General features: G+C 36.1%; 1 protein-coding gene across 1 annotated transcript; it reads left to right on the top strand.

Annotated features, from left to right (window-relative positions):
- Positions 1-2,109: 2,109 nt before the first annotated feature.
- LOC131796991 (uncharacterized) lies at positions 2,110-12,437 on the top strand. The gene is made up of 18 exons (XM_066166779.1): positions 2,110-2,328; positions 2,785-2,835; positions 3,428-3,499; positions 3,586-3,627; positions 3,967-4,044; positions 4,470-4,517; positions 4,646-4,749; positions 5,333-5,415; positions 5,620-5,699; positions 6,025-6,126; positions 6,296-6,377; positions 6,603-6,663; positions 10,075-10,110; positions 10,466-10,516; positions 11,438-11,476; positions 11,652-11,684; positions 11,826-11,870; positions 12,379-12,437. Exons 1-18 carry the CDS (start codon positions 2,286-2,288, stop codon positions 12,397-12,399), a joined length of 1,071 nt encoding a protein of 356 aa, XP_066022876.1. The 5' UTR covers positions 2,110-2,285; the 3' UTR covers positions 12,400-12,437.
- Positions 12,438-13,947: the final 1,510 nt, after the last annotated feature.

Genomic DNA, 13,947 nt, shown 5'->3' with positions numbered 1-13,947 from the left:
TGTTCCGCCCATTATCGCTTCCCTGGCAATTTTCAAGTTAATTGCACGTGGACTAAAAACGACATAAATGCACTTTCATCAAGTTAATAAAGGTCCAGTTATGTATTTGGAAAGCGCACAAAGCTTCGCGCCAATGATTCTTTTTATTTATTTATTTATTTATTTATTTATTTTTTCATCCTAATACAAAGCCATTTAAAACAATGCCTCGGCGCAGAAGGTGAGAAATCTCTCTAGCAAGCTTTCTCAGTAACCACGCCCTTTTGTAACATATGTGTCACTCTCCTTTTCTGGTGGAGGTGTCAAAATCTACTGTGGCACTGACCAGCACATCATTTATCCATATCTTCAATCTTACGAGAGTAGTCACTGGAGTATAAACATGGCGAGTGGTAATGCCAGGCGTGCGCGAACTATGAAACGCACTTTCATCTTGCTACGCTGGGCCGATCAGTTGCGCGTTCCGCGAGCGGCCGACTTTGCATCACTAGAGTCGGGTGGCCGTGTGAAAGAGATAACGTTCAGTAACAATTCGACCACCGCGCATATTGCTGATATGCTCAAACATAATTTCCATCAGCTAAACACGGATGAAGAGATTTCAAGGTAAGACGATTATACTAATTCTATGACAACCGTCATTTATCGTTACTTTTAGTGAGTGCCAGCTATTTTTTTTTTTCAGATTGCAGTTTTACAAAGCGTTAGGCTCCACAAATGTTCTAACACGGGTTGGCACGGCGCCTGATATTTGTGGTGACACGTTTAAAAACGTCTACCGAAATAGAAGTAGGGTATTTATGCGGCCATCAATAGGTAGGAATTAAAGCAGTTCCGTTTCATTTAGTGGTGTTCTTTTTCCTTTTCATGACCGTGGTATGTATATGCCTAAACGATATCGCAGCCTGCAATTATGACTAAATATCCAGAACTCTCTGAGAAAAGGACCAGCCAGTCGCCTAATTCCAACGCAAGTGCATACTTATAGCCCTGATCTTGAAAATATCATTGCTCTTACTTCCATGGACAATGCTCTCAATTAAACATTAGTCGACTCAAAACGCCAAAAAAGAGAACTCTCAGAGATGCCTTTGTATTCAGGACAATGTTTGATTGTTTTTCATGGGATTTCCTTGTTTGAATCGGCAAGACCAACCCGTACAAGCAGGCACGAATTCTACAAACGGAGCTGAAGACGACGGAGTAGCCGACCAAGCTGGTGAGCAAGGTAAATTCCAAACTAAAATGAATGAAATAGTTGCATTTACAGAATAATTAGACAAGATGTAAAAGATCTATAGATGATTCACTTGATTTTAAAGTAAGATGTAGAGATACGCGCAGTGGCATTCTAATATTCCTGGGCGAATGGAATTATCTTCCAAATTGCTCGGTGAGGTATACAATGAAAAACTGCAAAAATAGCAGAGAAGAATAGATGTATGATTGAATTTTATATAACGAGTAAATCTGTGACAGGTTCAATTTTGATTTCCTTGTATAGATCGACAAGACCAAGTTAATCAAAATTCAGCAGACGCAAGGCATGACGACAGAACAGATGACCAGGCTGAAGAGCAAGGTAATTACGTATTCTAGACTAAAATGTGTGAAAGAGTGGGACTCCTACAGTGTTTCGATATGATATTTCGATACCAAAAGGTCAAAAACTTGTTTGCTTTAGAATTTAGAGAAGCCCAATGTGGCCATATTAGAATCATAGACACTTCTGTGAGGTATGGCAATGAAGAGCTGAACAAACACACCACGAAGATAATGTGCTTTAGTAAGAGTTTTAAAACAAAAAAACTCTCTTTTTCTGTATCATTGAGACATATAATTCTTGATGACAATTTGAAACGGTGTATGTCATAACCTGATTCCTTTATCTAGTTGAAAAGAAGTAAATATACCAGGTGGGCTTTTTGGAATACCCGAGTCGACTGTTACATGTCGAGAATAGATATTTTAAAGTGAAAAAGACTGGTGACGAACTCGTACGTTAGTTTTCAAGGGGCCACGATCATGGCTTGCGTCTCTCGACTTGTGCTACATATTTATTTGATGTGACATTGGCCTATCCACATTTCCTGTGGAGTTGTCTTGACTTTTCCAACCCGGGAATGGTGTTCTTTTTGCTAATTCTACATTACTTCAAAGATGATAACAAATTACTTCGCCTTTTGTAATATATTTACAGCTATAGATCCAATCGATGCATTTAAGTAGTAGCTTTAATTTTGTTTACATTCAAAACAGATCCAGCGAATGAAGTTGAAGGAGAGATGATAGTTGAAGAGGAATTCGAAGACACGATCTCCCAACTTGGTACGCTTTTACTAATTACGACTCTGCTCAACTAGGTAGCGTCGGGGTGAGATTTAAGACTAAGGAAGACAGAATCTTTTAAGAATAGTCAGCGAAATGATTATCAAATCTAAGATGGACTTCATAAGTGAAATTCTCTCGGTTACTCTGGGTATCTCGTAGAATTACATGCTGATGTTCTCTTGGTGACAAATTAAATTCAATTTCAATTAAATTGAATTTCGCTACAAAGAATATCTGAAAACTTGCACGGATCTATTGTAAATATGACGTATCCTTTGCTAAATCCCATGTTGTAAACCACTAAAATTGTGTGTATAGTAAGGATTTAGCTTTTTCATTCCAAACTTGTTGATGGGTATGATGAAAGCCTAGTTATATGCCTTATTTCCAAAGCGTGTGGATACTCTTTACCACAAATTGAAAAACTCATTTGATTTTGTTATTTTCTCACAGACACTCCCAATCGAACGCCACCTCCTCAGCGTCTAAACAACGATGGTCCAGGTAATGAGAACATTCCATCACATGTTAAGGGTTTTTTTCAGGCAAATTATGTGTGGGATTTGCATAATTATCTGACATTAAAATAATTTTTGTAGAAAATTTGGTTTAAGTTATGGGTAAGGCTTCATGAGAGACAGGAAAAAATTAGTTGAAAACATATTTTCTCATCTTTGAGCATTTCCAAATACCAGAAGTGGAACATGAACTCAGACACAAGTAAACCATGAAATTATGTCAAAGGGAGCATTTTTTGCACTAATGAACAGGGGGCTGAATTAGTAAGGGGGGAATTGAGGACACTTTTTTCCTTACTTCATTTTTCATTGTGGCTGGGAAGTAAAGGAGAAATACATGCATGTGAACAATATGTGAAACGTATTGTTAATTCTCTGGTGAGTCCAGTTCTTTGGAAAACCCTATATACAGCTTCTAATAAGCTCCTCAATCTGAACGATCTGAATGGTAAGGACTGTGAATTTGTATGGGGCAGTAAGATTTCATCAATGTTGGTCTTATTTGAATAATAACTGCTTGCTTACTGATCTGCCTTTTCTTTTAGAACTTATTCACTTTCTTAATTTTGATTTCCTAGTGTATCTTAGCAGTGATGATGAGATGATGGAACCTCAATCCTCATCAACACCTAGAAATGGCATATCCACTGGTATGAATTGCAATGAATGTAACTCATTATCAGAAAGTTTTCAAGTGTTGAAATGGCCCTATAACATCTTTTCTTTATCATTATAGATCCTCACAATACTGCGGAACATTTTACGAGACAATTTTATGGCAAGTAGTGAATGGCATACACATTACTGTGTTGTTTTGAAAAACTAGACAAAACACGAGACCTGATAATTAAAGCAACTAAATGTTCCAGTCTTTTGTTTTGTACACAAAGATCCTCTTCTTAGCACAAAATTTTCTCTAAAAGTTTAACACAAAGAACCAGTGGGAGTTTGTGCTTGATAGTCCTTTGTTGGAACATTAAAAAGTGGAAGAAAATGACTTTTATTACTTTCTTTGGAAGGTCTAGATTTTGTACATGATGAAAATTTAATCTTGTCATTAATGTAATGAAAAACATTCTGTTTCTTATAAAAAATGCATACTTTAATTTTTTTTCAGATAAAGTGGAGAAGGTTTCAATGGGTGTGGTAGAATGTGTGCATTTTGGAGGGCCATCTACTGCTCATGTATTAGAAGGTGAGCCAGTCATAATTAATAATATCCTGAGATGAGTAAGTTAAGGGGGAAGTTGCATGTTATTTTTAGTATTAATTAGCATTTTTTTTACTGCAAATGTGGGTGGGATTTCAGATTTCACCTTTTAAATAGAATCTGAGTTAGTAAGCTTTCAGGAACCTTTTTTTCATTTGGTTCTACACTAAAAAGTCACAAGAAAAAAATTGGAAAGAACAAACTGATGGCATTTAGCATAAGCTCATAAAATGGATTTAAATCTCCAATTAGCAAATGTTCTTTAAAAGCCATGTATATGTATGTTATGTCATGTACACAAGCCTGGGTGGGTTATGTCCTCACCTTTGAACTGCATCAGCTCATTAATCAGGTTTTGCATCTTTTTACATTTGAATACTGTAATCCCAACTTTTCTTTTGTTTGTGAAGCTGGTGAAGTAGAAGAGATGGAGGACACCACAGTACTAGCAGAACTTGGTTAGTACATAAGTTCTTTAGAGAGACCAAATGTTTATTATGAATAATAATGTATGTAGACTGTACCATGTATTTTCCATGTGTGTTGCTGATGTTTTATTATGCTATTGTCGATTAAAAATATACAGATCCTGCTAGTGGACCAGCCTATGATGTGGCACTTTTCCGCAAGTTTTTGAAGGTTCATAAAATCCCTCCAAGACTTCCCATCATCTGCTTGTCTGCTTTGCAGGTATACTGTGTTCAGTGAAGTACACATTTAAGGGGTTTCACCATTAATGCTCAGCAAACTGGGCTTGAATAACTGATTTCAAGTTTGAGCCATTCTGACATATATATATTTGTATACAAATATATATATTTGCATATCTTAAAATAAATTTGTATACATCTCCTCACATTTACTTTAGTTTGACTTAAAATTTACTTCAAGGGAATAAGCTTACTAAAGGTGAACTCTGTAGTGCTGCAGCATGAATGACTGTCAAAACTATGCTCAGTAGTTCCAAGACTTTAGGCTAGGGGAATAAGTCCATTACTCATTACTTCAATCAAAGAAAGTAATAATCATTAAATATAACCTTTTTCCTCATTATACACCACTTTTGATTGGAAACAAGGCTTTACAGAAAGCTAGCAGATCATCGCTTTCTACCAAAAACCTCCTATCAACATGTTAGATCACATTTTTGAGATTGCACTCTTATTTTTCTGTTTTAATCCTATATTGTTAAGTTCCAATTCTCCTCAGTTCAACTTCTTGATGATAACCCAATTCAGTAATATTGACTTGATTCTAAATGTGTTGCACACAGATGCAGCTGCAGGCTCATTTTGATGGGAAGCCGGTGTGCCTGATACGTTTTAAACTAACAGATAAGGCGGCAGGTATGCTTAGGTGAGTATGTTCCTGACCATACTTTGGCTCATGTAGAAGGAAGAAGGGAGGAAAAAAACATTGATTGATTTCATAACTTGATTTAAATTAACACATAGAACATGGCCTAACATACAGAATACAGTTATACAATTATTAATCTAAATACATGGACATTATTTTTCTATTTGTTATAAGGACTAATAAGTTTAAATCTTCTTGTAGGCAACTCATGGATAGTACTGAGACCATCAAAAAGTGTTATGTCCTGGTCTCCTATGTAGGATCTCAGTTTGATGTGGAAGGTAGCTAATTTTAAACTTCTTCTTCTAGGTTATATTTGTCGAGCTAAAGTGAAATTACCAGTCAGTGGGTAGATTTTGGGAGGCAAATTAAGAGGCTGAATATGTAATTGAATATGATTTTCTTTCTTGTGGATACAAGAGGCTGAAATTGATTGCATGGATAATGAAGATGGATTGAGTAACAGAATGATTATTAGCCTTTGGTGAAAACTATCGGTCTAATGGCAAGTGGCATTACTTCTTGCTAATGAAGCCGTGTTGGTTGAGGCCATTTCTATGCAGAAATCTCTTAGTGTTTTCTTTTTCTATTCTAATGTTACCCTAGTTTGTGGGAGGTCTGATCACACGAAAGATATGGAGTTGGAGTGTCGCATTTTTCAGCCCACGATGTCTCCTGTGAGACTAGTTACAGGAGACATCATTACAGGCAAGTGAATTAGTTACCTTGTAGAAAAGAAATGTTATGGCCTGCCAAATTAAATTGCTATTCCCCTTTTGATGGATAGGTAATATCAGTAATGTTCATTAGTATGTTTGAAGCATGGAAATATTGGCAAGCAACTGAGAAAGGTACTAATCAGTGATATATTTTGTAGGAGGTCATGCAGATATGCTCTGTAAAATTGAAAGGGCAGTGACAGAAGGCTGTCTTGCAGCACAAGCTGTGTGTGAGCAAAGGTATGAAGCAATGCTTGATGTCTCGATCTTATCTTAAAATGTATATGAAAAATAGTGTAAAGAGTGCAAAGGTCACAAAGCCTCACTCTGTAACCCTTAATGCCCTATGCCTGATAGACACTGTCTTGTGAAAGAGGCAATAAAATTTATTATGTTAGTGGTACCTGTAAAAATCAATCGTTTAGCTGTCATATAAGTTAAAATAATATCTTTTTATACCTTTAGAAAACTGTTGGAGGATAGAAGAGAGTTCCGAAGAGTACAAGAGGATGAACTCAGACAATCAGTAAGTTATGATGAGATTAATGGAGTATTTGCTGGAGAATTGGGAGAGAATTTGCAGTTACCATACAGTTCAATACTAGCATCCTATCTCCAGGTCAATGCCATGCCAATGTTGGCTTCTAAATACATGGCTTTTAAAAGTATATCAAGTGAAAATAGTAAAGTGGGTTTTGCACGACTGTTGATTAAGGGGATCTAAACAAATTTGATTACCCACTCTCAGAGACATGTGATTGTCTGGTTCCTTTTTAAATCCAAACTCACCTGTTTTAAAAAGTTTACCAAACTGGCTTTTTTGACATATGATTGCCTGGATTTTTTTAGTGACCTCGCGCTTTGTGAGACATTTAAAAACTCGTCCATTCTAGGACTTTTACGAACACTCAACTGTCGCTCAAATGTCTTTGTAAGACATTTTAGACGTCGAGCTTTTAAGACATTTGATACATCTTGCATTTTACGACATTTGGAACACCGTGCTCTTTACGTCATTTGAGACATCGTGATTTTTAAGATACTTGAGACACTTAAGACCGTGTTTTTCAAGACCTTTGTGACATCGTGCTTTTTAAGACTTTTGAGACATCGTGATTTTTAAGATACTTGAGACACTTAAGACCGTGTTTTTCAAGACCTTTGTGACATCGTGCTTTTTAAGACTTTTGAGACATCGTGCTTTTTAAGAATTTTGAGACATCGTGCTTTTTAAGTCATTTGAGACATCGTGCTTTTTTAGTCATTTGAGACATCGTTTATAACAAGAGACATCGTACATTTAACGACTTTTGGGACATCGTGCTTTTTAAGACATTTGAGACATCGTGCTTTTTAAGACCTTTGTGACCTCGTGCTTTTTAAGACATTCGAGACATCGTGCTTTTTAAGACCTTTATAACCTCGTGCTTTTTGAGACATTTGAGACATCGTGCTTTTTACGACATTTGAGACATCGTGCTTTTTAAGACATTTGTGACATAATGCTTCTTAGGACATTTGTCACATCGTGCTTTATAAGACATGTAATACATCGTGCATTTTACGACATTTGTGACATCGTGCTTTTAAAGACACTTGAGACATCATGCTTCTTAAGACCTTTGAGACACCGTGCTTTATAAGACATACGAGACATCGGGATCAATATCAGTATCTGGGCCGAAGGCGCTATGAAACAGAGCCATTTAAATTTACGAAAAAACGGCTTATATAAAACAGTACCAGTAAACAACCCTTATGTAATAATGGTCAAATGAATGGCCTTATGTAATAAATGCTTTTAAAATGTACGACCTAAAAGTTCGTAAAAAGCGCCCGTTAAATGTTCGTAAAATGCGACTGTTAAATGTTTGTAAAAAGCGACTCTTAAATGTTCGTAAAATGCGATTCTTAAATCAGTGTTCGTAAAAATACGTTAAATGTTCGTAAAATGCGACTAAATGTTCGTAAAATGCGACTTTTAAATGTTAGTAAAATGCGACAGTTAAATTTTCGTAAAAATACGTTAAATGTTCGCAAAATGCGACTAAAATGTTCGTAAAATACGCCCGTTAAATGTTCGTAAACTGCAACCGTGAAATGTTCGTAAAATTTTTAAAATTGCGTAAACTACGACTGCTACGTGTTCGTAAAATGCGCCCGTTAAAGTGTTTGAAAAATTTTCATATTGAGTGCTCGTAAAACGAGCCTGTTCAGTGTTAGTTATAAGACATTTGAGAAAGCGTGCTTTATAAGACATGTAAGACATCGTGCTTTATAATACATTGGAGACCTCGTGCTTTATAAGACATATGAGACATCATGCTTTATAAGACATTTGAGACATCGTGCTTTATAAGACATATGAGACCTCGTGCTTTATAATACATTTGAGACCTCGTGCTATATAAGACATATGAGACCTCGTGCTTTATAACACCTTTGAGACATCGTGCTTTATAATACATTTGAGACCTCGTGCTTTATAAGACATATGAGACCTCGTGCTTTATAATACATATGAGACCTCGTGCTTTATAAGACCTTTGACTCATCGTGCTTTATAATACATTTAAGACATCGTGCTTTATAATACATATGAGACATCGTGCTTTATAAGACATATAAGACATCATGCTTTATAAGACATGAGACATCGTGCTTTGTAAGACATTTGAGACATCATGCTTTATAAGACATATAAGACATCGTGCTTTATAAGACATTTGAGACATCTTGCTTTATAAGACATAAGACATCGTGCTTTATAAGACATTTGAGACATCGTGCTTTATAAGACATATAAGACATCGTGCTTTATAAGATCTTTGAGACATCGTGCTTTTTAAGACCTTTGAGACATCGTGGATTTTAAAACTTGTGGGACATCGTGCATTTTACGACTTCTGGGACATCGTGCTTTTTAAGACACTCGAGTCATCGTGCTTTTTTAGCTCATTTAAGACATCGTGCTTTTTGAGACCTTTGACACATCGTGCTTTTTAAGACCTTTGACACATCGTGCTTTTTATGACATTCGAGACATCGTGCTTTTTAAGACACTTGAGATGTGCTTTTTAAGACATTTGAGACATCGTGCTTTATAAGACATTTGTCACATCGTGCTTTATAAGACAGCACATCGTGCATTTTACGACGTTTGAGACATCGTGCTTTTTAAGACATTTAAGACATCGTGCTTTTTAAGACACTTGAGTCATCGTGCTTTTTAGCTCAATTAAGACATCGTGCTTTTTGAGACCTTTGACACATCGTGCTTTTTAAGACCTTTGACACATCGTGCTTTTTAAGACCTTTGACACATCGTGCTTTTTATGACATTTGAGACATCGTGCTTTATAAGACATTTGTCACATCGTGCTTTGTAAGACATATAGCACATCGTGCATTTTACGACGTTTGAGACATCGTGCTTTTTAAGACATTTGAGACAACGTGCCTTTCAAGTCATTTAAGACAGCGTGCTTTGTAAGACAATTGATACATCGCGCATTTTAAGACATTTGAAAGCTCACATTTTTAAAAAAATTATTGAGAGCTCGTGCTTTGTAAGGTGTCGGGATATCCCTGGTGTATATGAGGATGCTGTAATGTTCTGGTTTAAAAATTGATAATAGAATCGACAAGCGCGCCCCATACTTAACACTCTTAACACTCTTTATGACGATAGCAAAATCTTTGGAGTGTTTGGTGGTATGAGATAACAGCTTGCATTCCTTTTCGGCGCTCTCAATAGTTGTTACTAATTTCCCCCGGGATCTAACCACGATAATTACATAATTACTTTTCAATTAAACGCACTCCCTCATTTGGAATTTTTAATTTTTTACACAATAAAGATCACTCATTTTTCGCTTAAGAATAAGTATTATGTAAACCTTTGACTTACGCTTACTGTGGATATCTGTATCGATAGGAGGCCGCAGACAAAGGAAAACAACGTGAGCGTGAGGTAAGTAGATAAGAGCAGGTACCTGGTAGATTTGAAGAGTCTTAATCGTTTGTGTTTTCGCATGAAAACAGCGACAATAAGTGTAATTTGCATCTCCAATTTGATATGATACCGCAAACGAAGGTTATGAAAGCAAAGTTCTGAAAATACCCTGCAGAAAGCTTATAATGATCGCTGATTTAAATAAATTTGAGATTAGATTTCCCGTGACAACTTTTTCTAAGCGTAACGGTAGAAAGATAGCTCTGCATAAAATTTCCCTTACTAAACATTTCAAGGCTAGGCAACTGAAACACTTAGATCTATTGCAAGCCAACCATAGATGAATACATAATTCTTACAAAAATGTTCATAGGCAGAGGAGGAAGAAGGAGACCTTGATGTCACCGAACCAGACAGTGAATGGGTAATTACTTTTGCACTAATATTCACAGCCACTTTGGACACTTTCTATGTCAGGTGCATACCCTGTATTGATCTAAAATACCTTTTCTATATATAATAAAAATTGGCTTTGAATGATGCACGACCAGTTCAGGGCGTGAAATTGCGCCTAATACATGCGGCAATGCGCCTAAATTTTTCACTTTGGCGACCAAATCCTGAAAGTTAGTCGCCAAATTGGCGACTAGAACGTTTCATCATAACCTTACCAAGAGATATAGTGAATTAAAAAGATTTGCAAAGATAAATCGGCGGAAAACTTCCTCGTTAAGTTTGTTTCCGAAACGTAGCACATGCATCTCGATGGATAACTAGACGCCATCTTGGATTTAGATGAGCCTGAACGTTGTATATCATCCATCCTAGTGTCCACTTTGTAGCACGTTAATTTTTGAGGGTCTTTCTAGCACGCTGACAGCGTAAAGAAAGATTTTGTTTGTCTTTGAAAATGGCGACCAACTTTTTTTGAATTGGCTACCACTTTGAAGAATTTAGGAGCCAAGTGGCTATCAGAAAAAAAAGTTAATTTCACGCCCTGCCAGTTGCTAAATAATAGAGAGTAGATATAATCTACCAATTCCTTGCCTATTGAATCTTGATCATCTGGTTCTATCAACAGAGTTGATATGGCAAATTGATCACAGTAAGGGGAATGTAAAGTCATAACTAAACCCTTAATTCAACAGTCTGGACCTTTTAGAGCATAGCTAAAATTACACGACTAAATTGATTTAATAGTACTTTTGAACTTTGCTTGCGTCGGGCAAAAATACAACGAAAGTTTAGTTTTACTTCACACGTGAAGCTGAGGGGAAAAGGACTGTCTTTCCTTGGAGCTTGCTGGAGAGGACGGCTGTTAACTTTGAACAATATTAAATCCTAGGTTCGTCAAAAAAGAATCCAGGCGCTGACCCGCAATGAGGTTAGATGTATTTATATCTTTTAAAAACTGATGGTTAAATTGATGGAATTACGAACATTTAAATACACCTTTGATCAGGAAAACATTGGACCTCCTAGATAGTTTTACTTGAATTAGTTAATTCATTGGCGTCAACGTGACCATCATATCTCTCATTATGCTTATATTCCAACAGCTGCCGGCGGGACCCGCAACAAATTTTGATGAAGTAAGTATAATTGTCTATGACTCTGGAGAGAATTATAGACACTTCATTTTAGAGAGATTTAATTTTTTTTATGTTATTATTGTTTTTCATATTATTTTTAAATGTGTTCAGCATATTCTAAATACATGCTGCCACATTTAGGGAGAGGCATATGGCATTCAAGATGACAGCGATGATAGTGGAACGGTAAGATGTGTTTGTATTGTATAAATCTCGATCTCAATGATAGTGGAACGGTAAGAAGTGTTCGCATGATACAAAAAATCAATGTTAATTCCAAATTTTCAGTTTCGTTGCATTTGGAAGTTTTGGGTTTTTTCTCTTTAGCTCCAATAGTTTTGTTTTGATATTTTTGTTTTTAGATCGATCATGTTCATTTTTTGTTTGTTTGTTTTTTCTGGTTTTTCAGCATGGTGGTTTAACCCCTTTGATTTTCCGATAGTACTAAGTCGTTAGGTTTTAAGTAGTACTTCCATAGCATTCGCTTTAAACAAGTGATTTACAAAAAGAAACACGTGGTGGCCAGCACCATTTCAACGAGGTACAGAAGCGATTAGGGATGAGAACACAATGGGGTACTTGAAACCAAGGCACGAACGGTGCCGACTTCATGGGGTTTGTCCTGAACGATTATTACCGTAAGTTTGGGGATTTGATTCAGAATTGAAATCTCGTACTCTGCTTTTGTTCGCAGGTGACTTTCAGAACAGAATAAGAACAGTCCAAGAAAAGAAAACAGTCCAAGAAAAGTCGTTTTTTTCAAATTTATTCTTTGTTGTAGTTATTAAAAACGTAAAGAAAATGAAATTTGTTATCTCTTTCTCTATGACCTAATAATTAAATTACATCCACTTTAAGTAAACAGGTGTTGGGTGCGTGATAAGACGAGCCGAAAAAAGTGTTTCGTGTCTCAGAAATTCAGTGATGATGGCCAAACCCAGTTGATACCCTACCCCCTAACAATATAGGCAATCTTCAAATTATTCCCCATTGTTCATTATTTCCTGGCACTCTAAGTGTAAGATTCCTAAATCAATTCATTGACCTCAAATTATCATGTTTTAGACCGCCTTAACTCTCTTCCTGAGGTCTTAAATACTAGGGTTACAAGTAACTGAATGCGGTGAATTTTAAAAACACTTAACTGACATATTTTAATTGCCACCCTTGACTTAATTTAATTGCCACCCAAGAAAGTTTGCAATCTTAAATCCAACGACAATCCCTCAGTTGTTTTCTCTCAGCAACTTACATCCAGAACCCTTTACATTCGGCATTTTAAGAGTAATTCAAACTCGTGAATCTGAAGGCCTTTTTGTTGTCGTGCATTCTACCAGATGCTTCTTAAGGCGTACATTTTACTAACAATCTACGGTTGTGCATTTTACAAAAACGAAACTGCCGCACTTTGCAAGCACTTAGTAGTCGCACTCTAAAAAAACCTAGTCGATCTTTACATGTACCGAACCTAACGTTTCTATTAAGTACATGTAAAGATCGACGTTTGAATCAATTAGGATCGGCAGATTTGTATAGACGTTTGAATCAACTGCCGCTCTTAATTATTCGAGTCGACCCAAATTGCAATTAGGTTCGGTACATGTAAAGATCGACGTTTGAACGAGGCCTTAACGGGCGAATTTTACGAACACGTAGCAGTCGCAATTTAAGCACATTTAAAAGTCGCAGTTTACGAACATTTAACGGGCGTATTTTACGAAATTTAGTCGCATTTTACAAATATTTAACGGTCGCATTTTACGAACATTTTAGTCGCATTTTAAGAACATTTAACGTATTTTTACGAACATTTAACTGTTGTATTTTACGAACATTTAACTGTCGCATTTTACGAACATTTAACGGTCGCATTTTACGAACATTTAGTCGCATTTTACGAACTTTTAACCGTCGCATTTTATAAACATTTAAAGGGCGTATATTTACGAACATTTCACAGCTGCATTTTACGAACATTTAAAGGTCGCATTTTACGAACATTTAACGTATTTTTACGAACATTTAGCGTATTTTTACGGACATTTAAGAGTCGCATTTTATGAACATTTAACGTATTTTTACGAACATTTAAGAGTCGCATTTTACGAACATTTAACAGTCACATTTTACGAACATTTAACAGTCGCATTTTAGGAATATTTTACGTATTTTTACGAACATTTAAGAGTCGCATTTTAGGAATATTTTACGTATTTTTACGAACATTTAAGAGTCGCATTTTACAAATATTTAACGGTCGCAT

This window comes from Pocillopora verrucosa, chromosome 5 (genome assembly GCF_036669915.1).
Source record: "Pocillopora verrucosa isolate sample1 chromosome 5, ASM3666991v2, whole genome shotgun sequence".
Classification (NCBI taxonomy): Eukaryota; Metazoa; Cnidaria; class Anthozoa; order Scleractinia; family Pocilloporidae; genus Pocillopora; species Pocillopora verrucosa.
The sequence above is the reverse complement of the archived record's forward strand: the minus strand, read 5'-3'. Positions and strand labels throughout refer to the sequence as shown.